Source organism: Cavia porcellus, unplaced genomic scaffold (assembly GCF_034190915.1).
Source record: "Cavia porcellus strain 051 isolate PalLab524CR breed Dunkin Hartley unplaced genomic scaffold, mCavPor4.1 scaffold_27, whole genome shotgun sequence".
NCBI lineage: Eukaryota > Metazoa > Chordata > Mammalia > Rodentia > Caviidae > Cavia > Cavia porcellus.
In genome coordinates, this window is record NW_026947510.1 from 5,784,542 (window position 1) to 5,811,236 (window position 26,695).

Below are 26,695 nucleotides of genomic sequence, written 5' to 3' on the forward strand. Positions count from 1 at the left end.
CCACCTTCCTGCCTCTCTCATCTCCCAGCCCTTTGATAGGTGCAGCCTTCTGGCTGAGCACGTGAGCCCCAGGCCAAGGCAAAGCCCAGAGATGTGGATCAGAGCCTCTGCACTGAGGGCCATTTGGCCTCTCCTGTACTGAGTGCTAGTCCAGGGAACATGTCACAGCAGTGGACACTCACTCGGGTCCCCAAAGGTGATAGGAGGAAGCAGAGATCCTGTTCAGCCTTGAACTCCTCCCTCCCAAGGCCTTGGCCTCCATCATCAGTGAGGTACGGTGCAGGCGCCCAGCCTATCCAGCCATGCCCTCCACCTATTCCCTCAACTGCCCTCTGGAGGCTCTCCTGACTTGGGGCTGCTTCAGTCTTGGCTACGTGACTGATGGGGGAGCCATCAGGAGAGCATTGGTCCCAAGGACATGGCTCTAGGCTGTGGGGACCTATGAGATCCCTGTGCTAAACTGGGTCTGGTTACAGATAATCTGTACTAACTGGTGATTAGAGGGTTCCCAGAGATTATTTGATCCACCACCCAGTGGTCACTTCTGTGAGTACTAATGTCCCACTGCAGTGTCACAAGCCAGCCGCACCAATTCCCCTAGCTATGGGCAGCTGCTGAATGGAAGCCAGCTTCCCAGCTGCAGGCAAATGACATCGGTGGCAGCTTTGTTTCCCCAAGGACCAATATTAAGGCCAAGGCTGAAATTCTAGCTAGAGGACACCTCACTGATTAGCCTCAATGGACATCCTCGTAGGCCATGCTGAGAGTGCCCCTTGCACAGAGATCCTGGGGACTGGTGCCAGGGCCTCTTCCATGTACGTGGCCACCCTGCCCTCCCTACGGCTCCTAGCTCAGGGCTAGCAGCACCAGTGACCTGCTCACACAGCACATGCTACCTTGCTGGAGCTGCAGCTATACAGGCCACGTTAGTGGCCAGGAATCTCATGAGCCACCTGCTAAGTAAAGGCAACATAAAGGCAGCCATGGATGATGTGGGTGGCCCCAAGAGGGCAGATGCCACATGGCGTCTGGTCCATGGCGTCTCTTGGCATCTCATGACGTCCCATGGTGGGCACCCTGCCTACCTTCCCTGTGGAGTGCACACCCTTCCAGATGCAGAAGAAGCACACCAGCCAGACGAGCAGCAGGCAGAGGGCCAGGTCCCACTTGAGCGCGCCGGGGTGGTCAATCCCAGGGGACAGGCTCAGCACGTTGCGCCTGGGAGCAAGCACAGGGCCAGGTCAGAGCTGCCAGGGAGTTGAGAGGGGGTGTGGTTCATCATGTGGCTAAATGGTAAGCACCTGCCCAGCACAAGATGGCCATGGGTGCCATCCTCAGCACCCAACAGAGAGAGGGGAAAAGGGAAAAGTTACACTTAGATGCAGGATGGGGTGAATTGGGTTCAGCCCAACCTGGCCCCAGGCAGGTCATGAAACCTCAAGCCTCAGTTTCCTCATCGGTAAACGAGGAACTGGCTCTCCATGGGGTCCAGGGCAGCCTTTTTCAGCATCCAATGTGGGCAGGCTGGATCCCCTTAGTTTCCACTCACTCACAGCCCTGGGATCTCCATCTGTTTCCTGTACCACCTCTTTTCTTTTTTTATTTTTTTATTTTTATTTATTTATTTATTTATTTTAAAAAGGACTGGAGAGCGCCCGCGGGTCTCGAACCACCGGACCAATGGGCCCGGGCGGTTGGGAAGCCAGACTGGAAGGAACCGCTGGGCTAAAGCCGGCCCTACCACCTCTTTTCAATGTGTCTCCCATATGTTACCCAGCTCTTCCCAAAACTGCACCCTTTGAGAAGGTGGAGTATGCTGTGGTGTCCTGCAGAGTGTAGGAGAAACCCAGGCCAGGGCCGAAACTGGGGTCTGGGGTAAAGCCAGCACTGAGTTGGCCTCCCCTGCAACCAGCATGGTGCTCAGAGATCCAGGCCCAATCCCTGGAACTGTAAAAATCAAAACCAGGAGGCTCAGAGTAGCCCCAGCACACTATGTCTCCTGTGGGATCCTGGAGACCCCAGGGACTGGGCAGACCCCAGGGACTGTACCTTTACCTTTCAAGGTAAAGGTACAGGGAAGCCACCCGCCCTGCTGAGGGATGTGTGGCAAAGCCATGGTGCTGCCTACTGAGGGTGCTGGCTGAGATTATTTGACCCACCACCCAGAGACAGTGCCTGCTGCCATAAGGCAACAGGATCAACGCTGCCTTGTCAAGCGGGCACCAGTCCGGCTCAGCCCCAGATGCCAGCTCCAGGGTGGCTCCCTGTTTGAAGGCTGCAGCCCCAGCACAGCACAGTAATTCTGCCTGTTTCTCCTAAGTGGGGACTCACAGCTCCTATCTGGGATGCTGCCAAGAGACCCTGCTATCACACAGTCAGGGTTTTGTCCTGACGACGTCCTCTTACCGGGACTGGCTCACATTTGCCCTCCTGTCTTCCGGAAGCTGGGACAGGGCCTCAATGAGATAGCCCCTGCTCCACCACTCTTGACTTGAGCTCTGCCACTCTTGGCCCCATATACATGGGACAAGAGCATCTGCCATCTCAGGTTTCTCACCAGACCCACATTATAGAGATGGGGAAACTGAGGCCTATCTCTGAAGCCAGTGCTGTTATCCTGAATGATGAAGGCTGATTTTAAGCATGCTGAGCCCTGGCATGAAAGGGTCTCCTCTACCCTCTGAAACACCGATCACTGGGGCTCAGGAGAGGGCCACTTCCAAGAGGCCCAGTGCAGGCACAAGGACAGAGCTGGCCAGCAGGAAGAAGAGCCTATCCCACACTCTGCCTCTGCAGCCGTGGCACTGTGGGGTGGCACTGTGGGGACCCATCTGATCCTGGTTTCCTCTGTCCTTGTAGTGACACCCACCAGGCTGCACTAGGACAGGCACAAGGAAGGTGCTGAGTTAATGGAGCAGCTCAATTCCTGCCTGAGCTCAGGTCCCACTGGTCCTGAGCCTGCAGCTGGCCCTTATGATGCCCCTTCTGCCCACTCCCTCCTCACACTGGGCAGTGCAGTGGTGCCCAGGCTGCTATGAGCTCATGCTGGGCAGCTGCCCACCTCACCCACAGCAAACACACAGGCTGGCTTCTCTGTGCTGCTGATGGGAGTCTCAAGGCACCATCCAGGGACATGGAAGGCAGTTCGTCCCGACCAGTAAGTCTAGTCCTAGCCACCCACAAGGCAAGACAGGGTCTCCCCTTGCAGGGCCGAGATCCAGGCCGGAGACCCAATAAGGACAGGGCTTGGGACAAAACATGCAAGCTCTTGGCAGGACCCAGAGGAGTAGGGCGTTACTGGCCTGCCACGCATGGGTCTTGCCTAACAATGAATTTTTAAGAACCATTTTAATGGTTTAGAACTATTATTTTAGATACTGAAAAGGTGTGTCCAGGCTATTCAGATGCCCTGGGAATAGAATAGATGTGTTTCATTGAACACCACCCTTTCTACTGCCCTTCTGGGCAGCCCAAATCCTGCTTGGTGCCCCTGTGGGTCCCTTCATGTCTGACCCAGGGTCGCCAGGTCTCTTGGGGTAGCAGCTGGGACCATGGCCTCTCCCAACTCGCACTCAGCAAACTGTAGCATGCAGTGCCTGAGGGGATGCCCTGCACAGGCAGCTCATGTACCGCCTGGTGCCCAGGACAACTTGGGCAGCCTCTGCACTGGCCGTTTTGCCTCTGTTCCACAGCTCTGTTCCTGTGCATCCCACTTCCTACAGCCAGTGGGTTCAAGTTGTCTTCTTACCATGCAGACACACACCCCAGGGTGGGGTCCCACCTTGGTGAGCTGGAGGCACTGTGCTCCATCCCTACTCCTCACACTGCCCTGGACCTCTTCCTCTTGGCTAGGTACTGTCCTGACTCGGCCTCCTGGCCCTGGTCACTTACATGAGATATGGCCCTCATTCCTGCTCCTTCCTGGCCTTTACATCAACCTTCCTGGTGTCCCAGGCCAGACCTACAGTGTGGACCCTGAGCAGTGCACATCTGGCACACGGAAGGTGCCACCTAACACTGGCTGAGGGATGAAACCAGCTGCAGTTTGGAGAATCTGAGGCTAGGCTGGGATCAGGAAGCCACCCCACATCACCAGAGCCCGTTCTGGACTCCTTCTGTCCTCATCTCCCTGTGAGGGTGCTGCCCTCCTCAACAATAGCTGTGACTCAGCTGGGCAGGGCTCAAGCTGCTGGCTGGATGTCTGCCCCAGCCAGCCGCCACCAGCCACACTGGGACGGAGAAGCATGGAGTGTGGTCGATGCTTTCCTCTTGACCGCAGGCCAACCCAGCTTTGGCCGCATGCCCCAGGACGGCAGCGGCATCATGAAAGGCAATCGTCCGCCTGCCTGGTGTGAGCCTCTCCTCCGCCTCCTCCAGAGAATGAGTGCAGTGGCTGGAGGAGGCCTGGGGACAGCAGACAGCCATAGGGGCATACACCCGGGGTGCAGGGGCCTAAAGGGCTGGTTGGGCAGGCAGGAGGGCCCTGGCTGGGCTGCATGTGGAGTCAGCACTAGGGTCCATGTTTCTCCATTTCAGGGCTCTGCTGGGCTGGGATGTGTGGCCCATGTGATTGGTCCTGAGCTGCAGACTTGGCCACAGGGATAAACGGCTCAAGTGGGTGAGCTGAGGCAGGTGGCACCTCACATCCACAGAAGGCTCCAGCCAGGCTAGGCAGGCAAGATGAGGAGGATGTCTGAGTCACCCTCCAGGCTGGCTGTGTCCAGAGGGGAGTTCCCCATCTGCTCTGTCTGGAGCCCAGGGTCTCAACTCCCCCAGCTCAGACTCTCAGACTCGCAGACCTTGGGTGGTGTGGCTGGAGGATGTGAGGGCCGCTTTGGCAAGAATACAGCAGCTGGGAACTTTCCCTATGCCATGCTTGGCATGGAGACCCCAGGGTGTCATCATCATGGGTGGACACCCACCCATGTGGGGGGCGGGGGTTGGCCATATCCATCCTGGGGGAAGTCCAGAGCCCCAGAGGTCTGGGACCCCTCTCTGTATACTGCAGGTGCTCAATTCCTGGCCACCTGTCCAGTTTCTCCAAGGAGCATGCAAAGCACATACTTGATTCTTTGGAGCATCTGGCAACCCCTCAGCCCAGGATGATGCTCAGCTTCCCCAGACTGTCATGGCTCCCCATCCTTGCTCCCACTCCTGTCATCTCTCTTCTGACCTATCTTCTGCTGTTCCCACCCATGCCTCTGCATGAACATCTCTTCTCTCTGAGTTGTCTTTTCTTTTTGCTTGGTAAGCTCCTGCTCATCCCTCAAAGCCCAGATCCCATAACACCTCCCTTTTCAGATGGGGAAAGGAGGCTTGAGAATGGTAAGGATTTGGTGCTCAAGGCTGTACAGCTGACTGCAGACATAGAACCAAGAAGAATGGGACTCTGTGAGCATTTACTCCATGAAAACTATCCCTGCTTCTCTGGACAGGGCAAAATCACAGTATGAGAACAGCCATGAGAGGGCCCTCAGGGAAACAGCAGGACTCGGAACCAGGACAGAGGGTAGAGCTAAGTACAGAGGCAGAAGCTGAGGGTCCCTTGGAGAGGTCCTGAGGTGGTCATGCAGCAGGGACACGGAGGCAGCAGAGAAACCAAGGCAGGCAAGAGTGGACCCTGGCTGCAGCATGATGCTCAAGGCCCAACAGACACAAGTGGGCTGTTCTGTCCCACCCCTCAGCACCTGAGGGGTCCCTGACCTCAGCCACACAGCCTGCCGTGCCCCTGTACCTGCCCACCACACACAATATACCCACACAGCCACCATGCACCTGTGCTGGCCTGCTGTGGGCCTGCATGGCTGCTAGCTGTGCTGTAGTCCATGGCAGGTGCCACATTGCTCAACTCCCCTGAACTGGGGCTGTCCTGCATTTGAACACTCAGAGTCAGCACAGATTAAAACAGATCCTGTCCTGGACCTGCCCATCTATTGCTCCCAAGATGGCTGTAAAAGGCCAGGCTAGAGCTGAGACCTCAAGTCAGTTGCTCTTGGCACCCAGACATTGCCACTCATCCTGAAAGAACTACTCCAAGGGCCCAAAGTTGCCTGCAGGCTCCCACAGGAGCCCAGGCTTTACTACCCACAAACAGAATCATGAGCTAAACAGCATCTGTCTACAGTTAGCAGATTTGGAGATGGCTGTTACACAGCAAGAACTGACTGAGACAAGCTGAACATGGTAGTACATGCCTGTAACCCCAACACTTAGAGCCTAAGACAGGAGGATCTTGAGTTCAAGGCCTGCCTGGCCAATTTAGTGCGACTCTTTCTCAAAACAAAGAAAGCTCACAGGTACTATATAGCTACTTTCCTATCTTTTCATCCGAGTGACTCCTTCACTCCCTTCATATGTTTTTCTCGGATAACAAAAAATGCATTTTCCGAGACAACTTTAGTACATATCCCCCTGTGTGTGGGACTGCAATCATTGCAAGGACCCAGGGTACAGGAACAACTCATGCCCCTTGGGGGGACACTTGAGGAAACTGAAGGCTGCACAAGGCCAAACAGCCAGGCAGTGGCAGAGCTGGTCTCTGCCCCAGGCTTGAGCCCCACCTGCCCCATGAGGACCCAGCTTACTCCCAGAACTCGATGACGGGCGATGTGAAGTTGGTGTAGTTCAGTGGGACTGACAGGCTCCTGTTTTTGCGCATCGTGTCCTCCAGGCACTGTGGCGTGTTCCAACTGTGGTTGCAGTGTGCCCAGGGCAGCTCCTGCTGGAAGGACTGGAACAGGTAGTAGGTGGCCCAGGCTAGGATGACTATGTAGTACACATTCAGCAGTGATACGATCACAATGGATGCGTAGCCAATGCCTGTGGGCCAGATAGATACATGTCAGCTGGGGCTGCAGGATGACACCCTAGGCCTGCGACCAGAGGGGCCTTTGATAGTCGCCAGCAGGTTTCTGTGGGACGAATGGTGGACTGGGTGCAGGGACACATAAAGGATGATCAAGGAATGGGACGGTCAGTCAGCCAGTCTGCAACTGGAAAGATAGACACTCTGACAGATGGACAGATATGTGGACAGATACAGAGCAGATGTATAAATGCACAACAGGGGAGGACAGGTGAATGACTGGGTGGATAGGGGACAGACGGAGGGACTGGTAAACAAGTGAATGCACAGTCAGGTGGCTGGTGGAGGAGCAGATGGATAAATGTAAGTAGGTGGGTGAATGAATGGGGAGATCAATGCACAGATTGGTAGGTGGGTGGACAGAATGGTAGACAGGTGAACACCTGAACAGATGGGTAGGCAGGTGGATGGACAGATGACCATATGTGAGGATGGCTAGACAGGTGGATAAATGGGTGGGCAGATGGGTGGACAGGCAAATGCATGCTGGATGGATGGATATGCACTTTGTTGGCTGGAGTGTGTGTGGTTGGTCTGGGTGCCGGGAGGGTGGATGAACGGTGGATGAATGAGCAGATGGGAAGGTGAGTAGAAGAGGGGCAGGCAGTGTAATGACTAGTTTGCTGGAGAGTGAAACGGGTGTGTGGATGGACGGGCGGGTGGCGGATAGGCAGATGGATGGGTAGACAGGTGGGTGGAAGGAGGGAGGGTGGGGGAAAGGGTGGACGGATGGATATGCAGTGAGTGGATGGGTGGGTGGGTGGACGAATGGACACATGAAAAGACTCACACATATTCCTACTCTTTCCAATTAAGTCCTAATAGTGACTATTTGAGTGCATATTTAGTACCAAGCACAGGACTCTATAACCACAAGTGTGATGTTTACTAAGTTCACTCAGCACGTAAGACACAGTCATTCCATTTTATCTGCACAGCAGCTCTAACAAGTAATGTGTGCTTAATGGATGAGGAAACTGAGGTGCAGAGTGACATACCAAGGCCACCTGACTATGGAGTGGAGAACATGGGATTTGACCCCAGGCAGAATCCACCTGGCTTGAGGTCCCAGGGAGCAGGCACTGTCCTGAGCCAGGCACTGCCCACCCCACCCTATCCTCACCATTCCATCCTATGTCACCCCATGTCAGCTCCGCAGTGGGTGCCTTGGCTCATCCATCCCTATGCGTGCGAGCTCACCAGAGAAGAGAGGGCAGATCTTCTCCCAGCAGGTGATGCCACCCTCCGAGGTGTACTGGCCAATGATGACCTCCAGAAAGAAGACGGGCAGGCCGCTCCCAAACAGAAAAATGAAGTAGGGGATGAGGAATGCACCTAGGGGTATGAGGAGCAAGGTGAAGGATGAGGAGTGTGTGGCCCCACCCCATCACCTCCTCCTGGGGCCTCCAGGCTGTGCCCACGCCCCTCCAGCTGTGCTGCCTCCTCCAGCAAGAGTATCTCAGGGGTCACCACCCAGCAGGGTGGGCCCTCTCTAGGCCCCCTACCTGCACCTACTAATGTGCTCAGATGGTCCTCAAACTCCGGGAAACCATGGGCGCCAGGCCTGGAGTGTGTGCTCTGCATCAGGGAGCCCTTCTGCCCTCTCAGGGCAGTACTCTAGGGCCAGAACCTCTAGGTCATCTCTATAGCCTGGAAGGACACTGCCCAGAGCCTCCTCGGGCAAAGCACAAAAAGCCCAAACCCTCCACACCCTAGCAGACAGAGACCTACAACTTAATGCATCTCAGCCGTGCATCTTCTGCCTCGATACCTCTGCATTATAGCAACTGATGCTGGCTTCTTATTTATGGGATGCAAAAAAGCTAACACTTTGCATGGCATTTGGTGACATCAGAAAAGCCAAGTCAGAGGGTGCAGCAGGTTGATGGGAGGGAAATGGACCCCTGCTCACCTCCACCATTCTTGTAGCAGAGGTATGGGAAACGCCAGACATTGCCCAAGCCCACGAAGCCGCCTGCCACAGACAGCACAAAGTCAATCTTGCTGGCCCACTTCTCTCGCTGGGGCGGCTTGCCCTCTGCCTCATCCTCAGGTCGTGTGCCTGGGCTCTTGCCCGGCGATGGCTTCAAGATGTCCTTGTGGAAGTCCTTCAGGCATAACAGCTTCTCCTTGGTAGCCATAGCTGTGTCTCCTGCAGGGACAGGGACAGCAGAGCCATAATGGGACTGAGAAGCTGAGCATCCCCTCTCCCAGCCTACACCACATTGGTCACCCCAAACAGCAAGCCACAGCCCACACTCCAAAGTAGCTATCACGGCCCACCAAATCCAGCAGCCCGGCACTCTGGCAGGCTGAGGCAGGAAGAACTCCAATGCAAGCCCAGCCTGGGCAACTTAGCAAGAAACTGTCTCAGAAACAACAAAACAACTGTAAAAAAAACAGCTGGAGATGTAGCTCAGTACTACCCCTAGTATGAGAAAAGAAAAGAAAGGGGAAGGGAAGGGAAGGGAAGGGAAGGGAAGGGAAGGGAAGGGAAGGGAAGGGAAGGGAAGGGAAGGGAAAAGAATAGAAAAGAGGACAACACTGAAATCTCAGATTTCAGAAAAAAGTCAAAATGTCAAGGGTCTCTGGAACAAAGATAGGTCAAGACTTCAGGGCCCCCACTCCTCACAGCGACCACAGTCACCGCCACACACTCTTCAGGCAGCCCCAACCACGAACACATTGCTTGGGCACTTCTTGCTCTGGGCAACATCAACTCCTGGGCCACAGCAGAGGCCATGGGAAGAAGGACCTGTCCCACACCAAGCTCCAGGAGCCTAGTGCTGTGCTGGGTGTGGAAGGGCAGCCAGCAGGTACTTCTGGACAGGTGGACCCCAAGTGGACCCTGCCCCCGGCCCCTCAGCTGTACACACATGCAGTGAGTCACCAGCCTCAGGGCCTTGGACCCTGGGGTGGACAGGGTCAGGAACATGCAGCCAGGTGGGTGCTGGGACCCAAGTGTGGACAGGGATGGAGACACGCGGCCAAGCGTGTGCCGGAACCTGTGGATGGACAGAGACATGTAGCCAGGTCCCAGGGGCTGCGCCAAGGGGCAGCAGCACAAAAGCACAACGCCGCGTTTCCCCCACGCCTCCTTCCTCTCCCTGCTCGGGTGGGGACCCCAATTGTTTCGTTGTCTGGCGGGGAGCAGACAGAGGCTTCCTGGAGCCCAGAGCCCTTCCTCTGCCTGGCGGGGCATCCGCACGCCTTTCTCTCCTGGCTCCCGCGGGGCCACAAGGGCTCCACAGTCCACGCCACTGCAAAAATAGCCCAGCTACAGCATTGTTTCGGAGAGAATGTGCACCCCCTGATGCTTATCAGGCGGGCAGCATTGTGGCAGCAGGGTTGGCGCATAATTGGAGGATGTGGGACGCGTGCAGGAACAGCCCAAGGTGGGCCAGGCCCACCCTTCTGGATGCTGCCTGGACCTTGAGGCTGCGGGGAGGTCCCAAGGTCAGCCTGGTCTCTTAGCACTGCCTATGCCCTGGGGAGGGGTCAGGGGGCTGGGCTGCCGATCACATAGGCAGAGGAACTTGAAAGGCCCAGCTGGTTTCTGGACGGGCGATGGCCCTCGAGGGTCCTGCTCTGCCCACTCACCACATGGGCACTCAGAGAACCCTCAGGAAACATGGATTAGTTACCTTTGGAGCTCCCCAATACCTCAGTCCAACACACCCTGGTCTTCTATAGACAAGGACATTCCCCCCACACTGGACATGGCAATATATACCTATAATTCCAGCACTCAGGAGGCTGAGGCAGGAGGACCTCTGAGTTCAAGGCAAGCCTGGATTACATAGCAAGACCTTGTCTCAAAACAAAGAAATAACATATGAACCCCACTCATGTCCTGCTTGCACCTGGATGGATGATTCCCTTGCTCCCTAGGAACACGGGAGGCCCTGCAGGGTTTACAGCTGCTGTCTAGAGCACAGGACCCAGGGCCATCCCTATCCCTGAAAGGTCACAGGGCTTCACCAAGCCTCAGACTCTCATAGTCACCTGCCTTCCTCAGGTGCCTTCCAAACCCCCACCACCACCTGGGAAGACCTGGGATCTGTGGGTCTCTCACACATACCCTGCCTCATCACCATGGCAATCTGGCCACCCTCCCACACACCCACACAGCCACTTAAGGCAACGGGGAACACTATATGGCACCCAAGCCCTCTCTGTCCCTGGCGCTGGCCCTGTCCCAGATACCTAGGCCTCTTCCTAGCTGCTGACCTTAGGCACAGGGCTCAGTCACTCTGGTCCCCAACCACTGGCTGCATAGTGGTGATGATGAGGGTCACAAAACGGGTCCGGGGGCTGCCTGCATAGTGAGTGGCACTGCTGTCCCTGCTGTCTTCGGGACCATAATTACTATGGTCCTGCTGAGGGTGAGACCATAGGCAGAGGCCTTGCGACACCTCTACATCTCCTGATGCCATCTCTGCAGCTGCCCTGCCAGGCCAGTGGCCTCCACTAGGGGCGCCAGAGTGACCCAGAGAATCACACAGGGTCCCTCGGCTCCTGGGGCTGCGTCAGGCCATCCCTCTAGACATGACCTGTTTTTCTTGGCACTGGGCCCAGGGTTATTTTGTAGCGGCTGACAGTTATAATTCCCCATTTTAAGAGCTTCCTCTTCAGTCACTACAGCTCCAGCGATTAGGGGGGACTCTGGCGCAGAGGCCCTGGCAGAGCCTGTCTTATTGCCCAGCTGGAAACGCTCACTCCTCTGCTCCTAGCTGGCAGCCAGATCCAGCCATGCCTGAAGGCTGGCCTGTGTGCAGGTCACCTGGCCAAGTCTTGGCACAAATATGGCCCCATTCAACCCACAGCAGTGAGACTGTGGGCTTACTGTAGGGCATTTCTTTGCTCCCCACTGGTTTTAAAGTACCACATTCTTGGACAGGGATGGTGGTACAGGCACTTGAGAAGCTGAGGCAGGAAGATTACAAGTTTGAGGCCAGCCTGAGCTACACAGCAAGATCTAAACCAGCAGGTACTACAGAGTAAGACTTGACTTTAAAGACAAAATGAAACAAAACAAAAAAAGTAGCAGGCTTTTGAATACAGTACTCTGGGGTACATTAATTATAAATTGGTTCCTATTTGCCCAGCAAACCTTCAGATAGGGAAAGAAACTTTTTTCCAGTGCTGAGATCAAAGCCAGGGCTATGTCCAAGATCCTGGAGGAGAAGGTATAGCTTGGGACCTATGACACCTGCCTCCCTCAGTGCCCCAGAAGTAAAAGCAGGATGCTGGGGAACCTAAGACTCCACTGCTCAGACAGCCTGTTTGCCCCTGGCACCTGTACCCCACTGCAAAGGCAAGAATTCAAACTCGCATTGACCCTGCAGTTCACTGAGGACTCTGGTGGACGGGCTGGGTACACATGTCCTACCGCCCCAGCACCCAACCATTCCACTGCCTGAGGGCTGAGCAAGCGATGACGCCTCTATGCCTCAGTTCCCTGACTGGTGAAATCTAGAGATGGAAGCCAGACCCACCTGTTGGGATCAGCTCAGGAAGCACATGGGGACAGTGGCCGTGTACCTGGATCTTACAGCGTGTGTGGCAGGCACTGTGCCAGGATGAAGTAACAGCTCGGAGCCAGAACCACCCTGGGCTCCACACAAGGAGCCAGCTCAGGGGACCCTGAGTGTCCCGACTGCAGTTCATGACAAGGTCCTGCACACTGGAAACATGGGGCCATGTTTCCAGATGGCCTCGCCTTACAGGCAAGGGCCGAGTGCAGGAGAGACTCACATATATCACTCAGTCAGTGCCCTCCCACTCTGAACACACAGCACAAACACGACCCTTTGCAGCCGACCTTCCTCAGGTGCTGCCCATCTTCCTTCTGCAAGGAGGCCTGAGATGATAGCACTCACTAAGGTCACACTGCCAGTCAAACCCCCAAGCGGGTAATGGTGCCCAGGTCTGTCCTAGCCCCCAGCACCCTACTTCTTGACTGCTCAAGGTGCCACCTGCACCTCTAAAGAGCCAGCTACACAGCCAGCCAGCAGGCACACAGGGGACCAGGCTGGGGGGAGCAGGTCAGGCACAGGGACACCATGGGACAGGTAGGAGACACAGGATGGGTGGTGCTATGCACAGGGTGTGCCGGGGGATCAGAGGTTCTTCTGGGTCCCCGAGAGGGCAGGCTCATCGATGATGTCCAACCTGCACACTCCCAGATACCATCTTGGCCTCCTAAGTATTCAAACAGGTACTGCTAGATAAGCCCGGTGAGCTCAGTGCTAAGCACCAAGCCTAGCACAGAAGAGCCTGGGCTCCAGCCAACTGCAGCTCAGAAAAGAAAGAAAGAAGGGAAGAAGGAAAGAAAAGAAGGAAGGAAGGAAGGAAGGAAGGAAGGAAGGAAGAAAGAAAGAAAGAAAGAAAGAAAGAAAGAAAGAAAGAAGAAAAAAATCAAAGCTCTTTTTTTTCTGTCATAAAGTAGACCTTCAAAAGATTTAATCATTTAGTTGGATCACATAGTCTGTATTCTTTAGTCATCTGTTCTGAGAAAAGGCTAACTCAAGTGTGACAGTCCAGGGCCTCCTGGGGCCTGGCGGGCAAAGGCCAGGTGCCCAGGACAGGGTTGGGGAGCACAGACAAGGCAGCTCAAAGTCACTCCGGCTGGGGTCCACCTGGGATCAGGTCCTGCACACATACATTCCTGAGAACCTTGGGCACAGGCACACACACACACACACACACACACACACACACACACACACACACACACTTGTAATGTCCTAAGCACCATGGGGGTTAGGTCACAAAGAGGGGCACTTTGAGCATGCCAGACTATGGCCAGCCCCCAGGAGGGAACCATGAGGTTGCTAGGAAGCTGGGCATAGTCCTGGCTGAAACAAAGCTGAAAACAATGGGGGTCATTCTGGTCCTCACAAAAATGAAGCCCATTGGGAGTGCCTTTGGGGACCATGTCAGGGACAGAGGACAGGCTGCCTCCACCTGGGCAAAGTGTCCCTTCTGCTGGCCTGACTGCTCCAGAGCACAGTCCATCTCCCAAAGACCCTACCACTGCCCACTCAGCCCCAGGCCATGGTTCTCCCTGTGCCTGCCACCACTTGTGGGTAAGGGCACACAGCAGGAAGTGGGAAGGGCGGCCTCATTGTCCAGTGAGCTCAGGTCCCAGGTGACTTCCGGGCAAGAGGCTCTTGGGTTCCACCAGCCAGAGGCAGTGGCTGAACAGAGTTTGCAGCCTGGCCTCTGGGAACTGCCAGGAGGGGGCACAATGTGGGTCATATCCACAGGCCTGTCACCACTCCTTATAAACTCAAGATCTGACAGTGGTCCTGAACTTTCAATCCCCTCCTGAGGAGCCAGGCCCTGACCCAAGGCCCTAGAGATTCAGACAGGGAGTGGAAAAGATACAGCAGACAGGGATGCCTGGCACCTCTAGCTCTGCAGCAAACAAAAGCCACAGAAGGGCTGGGCTGTGCAACCATGGCTGGGGGCATGGGCTTCTGACTGCAGAGATGTGTGCACCAGAGATCTGGGGGAGCAGTGTCTGACAGCTGGAGATCCCCATGGCCTCACATGCTGCAGGCAGCATGGGGCCACTCTCCAGGGTAGGGGACACGATCCTCTACTGTCATAGACAGTGCTTGGCATCCAGGGTCACCATCTTATGCCTCAAATGCTGAAGTAACACAGGGATGCTGAGTTAGAGATGATGGCCAGGAGAGGGTGGGCACAGGGAGGGCCAGGCTGCCTGAGGGCTGATGTAGGCTACCTCAGTCACTGTCATTGTCACCCAGCTGACAGCGACATGCGCTCCAGGAGCCTAGGCTGCAAGCTACGTCCCTAGTTGTTAGGTTGTGAGAGCTCCAAGCAAGGGCTGGGTGGCCTCCCACAAGGAGGGCAAGGGTGAGTCAGCAGCACTGCGGCCACCAACAACTCACCATGTCACTTCCCCATCACCCCGGAAGCGGGCAGGAGTTGGGGCACTTCCTGGGCAGCCCCAGTGACACAGTGTCTGCCCCACTTCCCCTTTCATGCTGAGAACCCAGAGCAACTTGGAGGCTGCACAAAGCAAGGGGAGGGGACCCTCTCACCCTGGGACAACACCGCTTGAGGCATGGTGCCCTGCTACTGTCACCGGGCTCTGTGGAAACCAGCCACGCCTCCGGGGGCTGGGCATTGCCCCTGTATGTCAACAGCCTCTCTCTTTCATGCACCCGGTTCCTCTTTCCCTCAGTCAGGAAAGGCCCCCTTCCTTCCTCACCACGCCCTGACCTTACCCTGGCTCAGGCGAGCTCCATCCCACAGTCCCAGGACTAAATAGCCGGAGCAGCCCGACACTGTCACAGTGCACCCGCCGCAGCTGTTCCGGGGCCTGGGCTCCTCCCCTTGCCGGCTGCCGAGTGTACTGTGTCCTCTCCCTTGGCCTGGTCACAGCCATCCTCCACTGTCAGCTGCACCTGGCATAGGACTCGTGCGTCAAGGTCCACCAGAGGGAAATCTGGGGCCCAGGACACCAGCCGGCCACTGACTGAGCCGAGGAGTGGCCAGGACACATGGCACTGGGCACGGGGACTCCCAGGAAGGCCCCAACTCTGCCACACTTCTCTCTCTGATATGATCCTCAGATTTTTAGGAGTTCAGCATCTATTGCACAGCTTGTTCCCTGGATGTCTCCTGGGGGTGCCACAGGCCAGTGCCCAGATCAGGCCACAACAGATTGATGACAGCAAGAGATCCTGACGCAAGTCACCCCAAAGAGAAGAACCACAGGTCACTGAGGGGAAAACAGGCTGGAAGGTGGGGCGATCCTGAAGGTAAAGCTTGCTCCACACCTGCAGACAGGGCACTCTTCTCTCCAGGGGCGCCACCCAGGCAGAGCTGGGACATCGGGCGTGGCCATCTGGCCTGTCACACAGAGTCACAGGAACAGCCATACCACCACAGGTACCCTGACCTCCTCTCCACCATGCGCCTCATACCAGACTCCAATGGCTGCTGGTCAGCTGGAGACAATCTCTAAATTTGCCCTGGAACCCAAGATCACCACACCTCTGTCCTGTCCTTGTTCGGCGCCAGGTTCCTCCTCTGCCTGGCTTGAGGTCCCGGGCTCCTTATTCTCCCTGGCATTACTTTCAGAGTCCGGCTTTGTGCCAAGTTCTGTGGCCTGGTCCTCGAGCTGCATCTCCCTTCCTTCGAACCCACCATTCAGCAGGCGCTTGGCAACCTTGGCAAGGTTCCGAGTTCTCCATCTGGAAACATCCCTGGGACCCAAAGGAATCTGGCATACAGTAAGAGACACAGATGCAGCTACCCAGACCTGGGGACTCGGTGTCCCCTCCTCTTGGAGACCAGGGACCTGCCATCCTTCAAGAACCCAGCTTCAAGAGGTTGAGAGGAACAGCAGACAGCACACTAACCTGACCACTGAAGGCCCTGGCAATACCCAGGAGTCTGCACTCCACCATAGCCTCACCTCACCATGCCCCATGGGGCAGCCACTTTACCCTCCTCACCAGGTCGAGGCTCAGGAACCACTGCAAGCACCACAAGGCAGGTCCCACCCAGGACCCAGTCACGGCAGTGAAGAAATCAAGTTCAAGGTGGCTGGGCACAGGATGATGGGCTGGGAGGAGAGAAGGCACTAAGATAGCCCAAGGGCGGTGAGGACATGGCCACAGCCTCCCAGGGTGGAAAGGACATCTTTTCCTGCAACAGGACATGGGTGGTGTCACCTGCTTCCCAGCCAGGACTAATGGTAGGACAAGGCCACAGGGGCCTAGTAACTGCTGCACAGCACAGTCAGGTCCCAACTGCCCACACCACATGCAGCACATGCCTTCCTCTGTGTATCTAGGTTCCCTCAACTACTGTATGAGGAAGACAACAGCACCCACCCTGTGCAAGTGTGACAGGGTAAGTGACATCGCTGCCCTCAGGATGGGGACAAATCACACCCAAGTTCCGATAAGCTAAACTCCAAGTGCAGTCTTGCTGGGCGTTTCTTAGGGGTGAACAGCAGCCCAAAGACTGGGATCAGATGCCGATAAGCCGATCCTGAAACTCGGGGTGCCCCCAATGTCCTACCTTTCCTAGACTACAACCTTGACTGAGGATGAAAGTGAGGGTGGGGACAAGAAATGGGAGGGGACCACCTGAGGTCAGGGCACGGTGGGGAGATCTGTCTGTGCGTGGCCTGGGTAGTGGCACCTAACAGAAAGGTATGGGCTGAAAGGTGGTAGCTATGCTGTGGGGCACATGCATGGGGAAGATTGCAGCTGCAGCCCTGATGCCCCATAAGGCCCTACTGGGCACCTGACCCCACCGTGGGTCCCCAGGTCTCTGACTGATCCTCAGCAACTCTAGGCCAGTGCTGTGATCCCACATCACCAAGTGAGCTGGAGGGCCTGCTCTGTGCCTCAGTTTCCTCTTCTGTTAAACATGGTTATTACAGTTTGAGTTTGGATGTCACTCCAAAGCTTCTTGCAGTCATGGAGGTGGGCTTCAAGAGTCTGTGAATGATTCATGGTCCAATGTGGGATTATGAGTGTGAGTGCTACACCCTCATGGGTGTGGTCTACATACAACATAAGGGACAAAAGAAGTCTTTTCTCTGTTTTCCTCCCTTTTTGCTCTTGTTGCTTGTGTTATTTTCCACTGCCCTGAACTGTTGCCCTCTGCCATGTGCCACTAATTGGAGCCAGCTAATAATGGACTGAAACCTCCACAAATTGTGAGCTAAATAAACCCTTCCTTCCTTCACTTTGGGTATTCAGTATTTTGTCCCAGCAATAAAAGAAAAGTAACCAACACAATGGTTAACACAGCAACACCTCCCATGGTATAATACACAGCACCCACAGCAAAGCCAGTTTGGGTTGCCCAGCTGTGGAGGTCCTCAGGGAGGCGACCATCCAAGGGCCACATTTTCTCCTCCCCCACAGAGGGCTCCCTGTAGCTGCTGTGACTCACAGTGTGGTTCCCAGAACAGTGTTGCAGCACAGGTGCCTGGACCCTGGCTGGGGCTTCTCTCTGGTCACCTCTCTCAGAGACCGGGGTTCCCACAAATGCAGCTAGTGAGAGCCCCCGCCCAAAGGCAGGAGTGGTGGGATATGCATGGAATCCCAGCATCCTGAGGCTGAGACAGGAAGATCAAGAGTTTGAGCCTAGTCTGGGAAATATATGGAGATCTTGTCTCAAAAAAATAAAAAGAGATGAGGAAGAGAAGGAAGAATGTTCTCTGGTGGGGCTAAGTGGAACTCGCCCCTCTATCCTGACCCCATGCCTCCTGCAGGAAGCTGCCAAGGCTCTAGGGCAGAGCCACCTGTCCCTGGCACTGACAGAGCCCAAACAACACTGTCACAAAGGCCCTCTGCCTCCATGCTTCCCACTGTGAGAGATGGGGGCTCCCTCAGCCAGCTGTGCACCAGGCATAGCCAGGCGCCATGACTCCACTGTGAGGGTTTTCTCATTTCCTAGGCTACTCTCCAGGGGCGGCTGCTCACTGTCTCTTAGCCTCCCAGGTAAGAAGGTCACAGCCCTGGCTCTGATCCCACTGCTGCCCCTGCACTGAGTTGTGATGTGATCAGGGTTACAAAGAGAGAACCATAATCCCTCACTAAGGTGCTGAGGTCATGACCTTTGAACCCAAGTCCTAGCCCTTAGTCTGACCCAACAGGAGCAGGAAGAGTGGAGGTGGTGAAGTTGTTCTGTCATTTTGCATATCACTGGCAAGGACGGGAATCATTGTCAGCCTGGACCACACCTGTGCCCTGCAGGCTGCAGGTTTGGCAGTTCATACTTGGCACTTGTGCAAGAAATCACCTGGGCAGGTGTCAGGAGGCATGGGTGTTAAGGCTGGGAAGGACTTTCCCACATACAGCCTGGCTGAGCACAGAGGTGGCTAAAGTCCCTGGAGGTGGCACTGCAACTAATCTCAGTGGCGGAATCCAGGGCCATCCCCAGCTGCCCCTCCCTGACCCACCTGGCCCTAAGCCTAACCCATTCACTCAGTCACACCCCCCAACTCCAACCCCAGCTGCCACCTCTTCCTCCTGAGCTAGGGCACCTTTGATTTAGGCCACCTCTATCAATAGCTGAGAAAGTGTCCTTCCTGACCCTGGTGGCTGAGTTCTACATTAGCCCCTCACACTCACTCTCAAGTCCCATGGTCCTATGGTTCCAAGTTCACCATGGTCCACCCCCATCCCCACCTGTATCATGTCCCCCAACACGCCACTTAGGAGTGGTAAACAGTGACCCAAGGACATCAGCCCAGGTTGAGCTCTGTGAAGTGGCATGGCCTGTAGGGACAAGGACACCAGAGCTAGGGTCTGTTCCAGACCAGCACCGCAGCCCTCCCTTCACAGGCCCTCACCTGCTCCCTGGGCCACGTAAGTCTGCACCCGTGTCTGCTCATAGTGGGTTCCCTGGAGACAGTGGCCACACAGGACTCCCTGCTTTGTCTTCCAGCCATATGACAGGTCCTAAACCATGTCACCAACCTGAAGAGCACCAGGAGCCATAAGGTGAGGAAAGCAGGTCACCAGTATGTCAGGGCCATCTATAGCATGGTGGCTGCAGTAAGGCCCCACCCAGCCCCACCCATTCAGGACATCGATCTCCGCAGCCACAGGGCTGAGGTGCAGCTCAGGACAGGTGGGGTGTCATGGGCAGGAGACCCAGGTGTCCTGATCCCCAGTGTCTCCACACCTCTCTAGGGCTGGATGTGTCGTCATGGGATCCCAGGCTGTCCATCACTGGGTTCGCAGGGGCTAGGCCACCACAAGACCAAGGCTCTCAATGATTCAGAGGTCACACTTTCAATGCTGGGTTTCAGATACTCGAAGATCGCCCTGACTTTCCTGCCTGCTTCCCAAAGCTGCAAGTGGTAAACAGGAACTTTTCTGGGCAACTGGACCAGCTCCAGGAAAGGGAAAGGTCTCCACCTCCGAACGAAGACACATCTGGGCTGGGCCCTCAGGCGCCCGAGGTCACATGCAGGCATTCTCTCCCTCAGCAAGAGATGTCATCACGCAAATGTGACCAGTCACCCCACAGCCCTTGGGCATGCATGACCATCACCAAGAGGACACAACAAAAAGTGACACTCTGTCTGTCATCCCAGCACTTGGGAGGTTGAGGCAGAAAGGCTGCTGCAAGATCCAGACCAAGCTGGGCTATGGAGAAAGACTCCGTGTCAAAAAGAAAAGGAAAAAAAGAAGTTTTCCAAAAACCAAGCAGTGTCTTCCTCAAGCACCAGCAACTGGCAGCCCCCACAGCATCTTGTGAGGTGAGAGTTGGGGAGTGGTAACTTAGCTGGGAAGGGGCCAGACTTGGGTAGGGGGCACAACAAGGAGGTAGCAGCAAAGGAGCCTGCAGCCTGTGTGACCCTGGCAGTCCCCATGCCCCTCTGGAAGGCCTTTCCCGGGTGAATGCTGCCTAATGCTGCCAAGAGCCAGAGCCAGCAGATGCTATGGGGAGGTACAGGGGATGGAGACTCAGCTCCTGTGGGCACACTGTCGTATCCAGGGTATCCAGGGGACCCCAGACCCCAGCCTGCCCTCTGACTCTCCTCCTAGAGACCCTGTTACCTCCCAAGGTGCCCTCGACACCCAGGGACACTCACTGAAGGCAGCTCTGGGAGACAAAGTGAACAGGCTGGCCTGGCAGCCCTGTGTCCTGTCTCCCTTGTTTCTCTCTAACCTGTGGCCCAATCAGAACCAGCCCGAGGTCTGTTGAGCCCTCTGTTGCCTAGAGGAAGAAAGGCATCAGCTGTTGACATGCAGTGGCCTGCCACGAGCAGCAGCCACTGACCACAGTGTGTCTCCAAGTCCTTCTGAGCTGGGGGCCTCTGTTTGACCTGGCAGCCGTATTTAGGGTACACCAAGGACCCAATACGAGCAGGACACTCGGGAATTGAGAGGACATAAGGACTGCTTACTCAGAGCCATACACCGTCACCTTCTGCTGCACAGGTCTCTGAGGTCACCACACTCCCCTCCTCTGCTTCCCTGTGGATGTTATCCAGCCACAGATGTACCACCCTCCCCAACCTGTGTCCCTTACAGAAGATATCACATGGACACAAGGGCCACCTTCCTGCCCCTAGATGTACACTCTCATGAGTGGTGGCTGTCATCTGGACCCAGCCCTAGCATTTCCCCATGGGTAGCCAGAGGCAAACATCCTGGACAACTGAGCACTAAAGACACAAATCAGAGTCCCATCCCAGAGTCACATGAGGGGTGTAAGGGCAGGGGGTCATACAGAACTACTTCTGGGTGCTGGTGCTTAGGCCCAGGTGGCCTATGGGTACCACCAAGCTGACCACAGATTGGGGCTGACTATAGGATGCAGAAACAGAGAACAGTCCTGTCAGGGACACCTGGTGTCCAGAGTCATCTGCCTTGGGGACAGGAACAGGGAATGCCTTCCAAGACCAATTCTCAGCTTCTGAGAAACTCTCTCCTCAAAGATAGTCACACCCTAGGTCCTCACTAGGCCCTCAGCTCACCACTATCCCTATGGGGACGGCCCTGAGCGTTGACGGAATACTGAGGACAAGAAACCTAGGGATTGTGTGCAAGTGAGGCTGCAAATGCTACCTCTGAACCTGCACTGAGTCCCTGAGAAAGAGCCGCCCAGATGTGACAGTGTCCTCGCCCCAGAGTGACCAATAGGTTGAACTTGCTCAGTGCAACTATGCACTGTCACACACAAAGGCTTTGTGTTTTCCTCCCTAATCCTCACAGCCAGAAGGGAGCCCACATGCCAATGTACCATGCCACAGTGATGCAGGATGGAGGTCCCAGAGAGGCCCAGCAACCGCTCCAGACTGCACAGCAAGGCCCAACACCACCCACATAGCAGTAGCCCGGGTCACAGCCCCTTCTACTTCTGGCTCTTTCTGTCTTCCCAGACCAGACTGCTTCCTCGGAGTGGAGGGTTAATCACATCCTTTGTTCCCAAAGGCCTGCTGTGGGGTCTTAGGGTGGTGGTGCCACTCCTTCCACACCCCCAAGCCAGCGTGGAGCGGGAAAGGACACTGGGTTGGCCCCTGGGTGTTTGTGCAGGGGGATGTGCATCAGGCGCCCTCAGGATGGGCAGCCTATTGGGCAGCCCTGCCCACCATGTCTAAGGCTTGGGTTCAAGTCCTCAGAATGAATGAAGTACAGGAACATTCCTGCTAGGCTGGCACTCCAGTGTCCTGGCACACTAATATGGAAAGACCCTGTTCACAGATGCAGTATCACCATATTATGCCACATGCAGCACATTGGCCACACTTGCAACATTAAACTGTGCCCTTAAATAGGCTCCGGGCAGAACACAGAGGTCCTGTTGGGCTCAGAGGGGAGTATCGCCTGGTGAGCATGGTGGACCCAGGTCCCATTCCTAGCACCGCAAAATGTTAAAACAACAAAAAGGTCAAGGTGGTCAATTGTGTGCTGTGTGTTTCACTACAATCAAAAATAGAGAGGGATTAGACCAGAGAGAAGTTGCAGCCAGTGGATTCCCATTTCTGGGGTTAATTAGGTAAACAGACTGCCCAACATGTTAGGACTTGGGACCGCAGACCATGCCCCTAGCCCACTGCTTCATTGGTAAACACGGTTTTACTCACACGTGCAGTACCCATTCACCTGCACAGCTGTCTGGAGTCTCTTGGCTGTCACTGTGGGGGTATGGCCAGCCAAGGGGACACAACAAAATTACATGCATGCCAGGACTCTGTTTCAAAATGAGAATTCTGGCCAGGTACCTGTGGTCCCTGACTATACAGAGGCAAAAGCACTGCTTGAGCTCAGGAGTTATGGCCAGCCTGGGCCAGGTGGCAAGACTCCATCTCAAAATATTACATTTAAAAAAGGAAGACTTTCCATGATGTGTATTAAACCACACTGCGGTTATCTTGGGTGGTGGAATGTAGGTGAGTTCTGTTCTCTTTAGACTCTCCAGTACTAAGTTCTTTTCTTCTGCAGTGTCAGGGACACGTAGCCCGAGCCCACGTGAAGGAAACATTCACGGTCCGCTGCTGCTGATGGCGCCCCAGGATGGGCAGGAAGTAGTTATCTGGCCACAGGGCACAGCATGCCAAAGGATTCCAGGACCACTCTACAGGTGGCCCCAAATCAGCCAGACCCACCCCTAGGCCTACAGGCTCTTAGCACCCCCACCCCACCATCCCCAATAATGGTGTGTTCCACCCCCAAATTACAAAAAAAGAGAAAGAAATTTTTGCCCAGGACACCAGAATTGAGCCACTTTTTCTGAGATGGGGTGTTACTATGTAGTCCAAGGTGGCCTCCAACTCACGGTGATCCTCCTGTTTCAGCCTCCTGGTGCTTGGGTGACAGGTGTATGACACTACACCCACTGGGGCTGTTGTTTTCCAAGAACAGAGGGAAGCCTGGTCCAGATATCTGGAAGACCCAGCCTGGCCCTGGAGCTTGGAGGGTGCACAGGCCATATCTTGGTGTTTCCTACCACAGGTGGGGATGAAAGGGTGACCTGCCAGGGTTGAAATCAGCTACATCAGCTGAACAACCATTTAAGACGATCATGACCTTGAACTAAAAGTAAACCAGGCAACGCTGTAAATACCAGGTAATCAGCAGGGTCTTGAAAGCTGGAGATTAGATAGTGGACTCCAGGATGCCTGACGAGGGCCTATAAAACAATGGCCCTGCTCTTGCGAAACCCAGTAGGACTGGTAAAAGGGTGCCCACACCTGCTTGCAGCCCAGCGATTCAGCAAGAAGCTCTAGGTCCAAGGGTGCTCACTGAACACAGAGGAGAGGATCAAACAGGGTGGGGGCCAAGACCAGGAAGTACACCCAGGCTGTGGGTGTTCACCACCCTACTCTGCAAGCTCCCCTGCTGCTTAAATAAAATAAAATTTCAGAACCAAGTGTGGTGGTACACACCATTTGTGATCCTAGCACTCAGGAAGCTGAGGCAGGAGGACTGCTATGAACTCAAAGTCAGTCAAACCAAATAAATAATAAGTAAGAAATAAACAGACTCAGACATCCCCAGCATCCTAGGCAGGATGCACCCACCCTGAGTACCAAGCGGGTATTTTCAGGTCCGTAGAAATGTTGCAACCACTCACAAGCAGGGAGCTCCTCAGTGGGGCTACAGATCCGGATCTAGACCTGTGCAGAGGAGGGGATGCTGACAAGGGGGCCTGCAGCTGGGATGGGTGAGGCGTGCACCCAGACTCATGCACCCTTCCTCACATCTTACTCCCTGGGAATGGGGCACTCCAAGCCAAGGGTCAGTTAGGGTTAAACAGCCAGGGCCCCCCGGGCCCCAGAATCTGGGAGGATCCAGTGGCTCTGGGATGCGGTATAGTTCTGCTTTAGGTTTTCATGCTCTGCATTCTTATTTGTTTTCTAGCATGCCTTGAGTGAGGAGGAATTGGCTGAAGCAGGACCCTCTCCTAATTCTGTGAACTTGAAGATGGGCACATGGGGACCTGGCCTTGCAGCCCTGGAGTCTCCATGGCCACAAATGATGGGGTTGGTAGGATGTGGCACCCAGGCTCCCTCCTCCTCCTCTGCCCGCCTTGCTCTATTTCCTGCTTTGGGCCTGCGGGAGAGCTGTGTCAACAGTCCATGAGCACTCACTGCACGCCAGACCCCGAGCCCGGTTCCAGGGATGAGGGTGCCACTGACTTTCTCCATCCTAGTGGGTATGCAGCCTATGACACTGGGTAGGTTGGGAGACAAAGACCTCAGTCCCAAAGGGAACCGAGGAGGGTGGCTCTATGGGGGCAGAGAATGGCACCGTAGCCCTCAGGGAGCACTGATCCTCCTCCCCCAGTCAGGATCATCCTAACCACAGCCGGACAACAAGGATGATGGCCAAAACGCCCTCCATGGTGTTGGGGAGGCCTTCCATATGTGCAACAGAGAGCAGCAGAAGAGAATGCACTGGGCACAGAGCGACACAGAGCTCAGCAAAGGTGACAACCAGCCCACTGCCAAGGCTCCATGCCTGATAGCAGCCACACCTGAAGTACTTAGCCCTGGACTTCTGAGGACGCTGAACTCTTTGTCTGGATTTCATTTGAGCTGATCTCTGCCCCAGCAACCTCACGGGTGCAGCCCCCAGGCTACCTTACACTGGCTGCATACCTCGCACACCTTTGAGTCTCCAGACTCAGCATGGCACAAGATTTCAGACAGGGAGTGCTAGGCTGCGGAGATCACGTGCAGTGTGGTGCCCAGGCCGTCCCACATCAATGGCCCTCATCTGTCCCAGCTGAGTGCCCTTCTCACAGTGCAATCAGCTCAGAAATGTGATGGGGGGACCCTGTGAAGGGACCAATGACAGCCTGGGGTGGGGGTGCACACAGTTCCTGCTGAGGAGTCCACTAGCCCCCACTGCAGCCCAGGCCTTCTGGAAACAGGCAGGTGTGCACCCAGTCCGAGCTAGCAGGAGGCATAGCCCCTTGCCATCACCAAAGCCCCCCAACACCATGGGGTGGGAGGAGCAGGTGTCAGCCCCAGCAGCCACAGATTGTGGCAGGCGACCTGACCCAGCAGGGAGTGGAGCTCAGGAAGCAAGACTGGGACAGCCTGCCAAGGACTCCCTGATGTGCATCCTACATCCTATTTGGCTGGTGTAAAGTCTCCTGTGGCTTTTGGACCGTGGACCAGGAGCTGCAAGAGGCTTTCCTTAGGCAGCCTTTCCAAGATGGCACTGGCCCAGGTCCTGGCCCTGCCAGCTCCCAGTCCAGGACCTGGGAAGAGTTACCTGGCCTTGGCCAGGCTTAGGTCTGCCACCTACAAGATAGGAAGATAAAGGCCAAGGGCAGTGACACACGCCTGCAATCCCAGCACCCAGGAGGCTGAGTCAGGAGAATCACCTTGAATTTGAGGCCAGCCTGGGCTATACAGCAAGACTCTGTCTCAAAATAAAATGAAAGGCAAACTATTTGTCTATCATGCGGGAAGCCTGGGCTCCATCAAAACATCAGAAGAAAGATTGTGAGTCTGATTTCAGTCTGAGACCAGCAGCCATTGTCATCACAACTTTAGTTTATCACCGTGTGACAGGTCCAAGATGTGACCAAGCCACTGAGACTGCCCAGATCCAGTTCCCAGGCTTGAAGCAGGGTAACAAAACAAGACAGGAGAAAGATCCTCAAATCTTCATGTCTCAGGCTCTACACAGCTAGAAACAAGGTGGGACCTGGGAGGTTCTGTCCCGAATGAGACCTAGTGTGGTTCCTCATCTTTCACAGTCACCACCAAGCAGTGAGACTCAGGACAACACCCAGGTGGCAGATTTGGGCCCAGCCATCTCTGTTTCTCTCTGTAGACACAGAGTCCCCCAGCTGGTACATGCTGCCCAGGAGAACGCGGTGGCCCAGTTCAGATGCAGGAGCTGATGGAGCCAGGGACACAGAGGTTCAGGCTAAGCACACTGGTGACAGGAGAGGCTGTGCCGTGCCAGGGTGGGCAGACACCAGGTACTCCCACAGCTGCAAACCCCAGGAAGTAGCCCTGCTCTGATCTAAGCACAGCAACAGGCACTAGGTGGAGAAGGAACAGCGCGCAAGGCCTGGGTTTGTCCCCAGTGCTACACAAAACTAACCTGAAACCCTGCAGCCAAGCAGCCCCCAGGGAGCACTGAGTGGAGACCTTTCCACGGAACCTATAGGTGAGAACAGGAGCCAGAAACAGTCTCTCTGGTGGCGTGGAGCTTTGTTTTCCCTTTTTTCTAAGATTTTGTTGTTGTTGTTATTGTTGTTTTGTTGCTGTTGTTGTTGCTGTGGGGTTTTTTGAGACAGGGTCTTGCTATGTAGCCTCATTGGCCTATAACTCTCTGGTCCTCC

General features: G+C 55.3%; 1 protein-coding gene across 1 annotated transcript in view; it reads right to left on the minus strand.

Moving 5' to 3' along the window:
- Positions 1 to 26,695, minus strand: part of Slc6a6 (solute carrier family 6 member 6) — a 49,593-nt gene that overhangs the window by 16,245 nt on the left and 6,653 nt on the right. Inside the window, exons 2-5 of the mRNA XM_003463197.5 lie at positions 8,778 to 9,017; positions 8,066 to 8,200; positions 6,585 to 6,819; positions 1,086 to 1,218 (exon numbers count right to left, since the gene is read on the minus strand). Coding sequence (XP_003463245.1) covers positions 1,086 to 1,218; positions 6,585 to 6,819; positions 8,066 to 8,200; positions 8,778 to 9,006 — 732 coding nt within the window. The 5' untranslated portion in view covers positions 9,007 to 9,017. The remainder of the gene's footprint in view (positions 1 to 1,085; positions 1,219 to 6,584; positions 6,820 to 8,065; positions 8,201 to 8,777; positions 9,018 to 26,695) is intronic.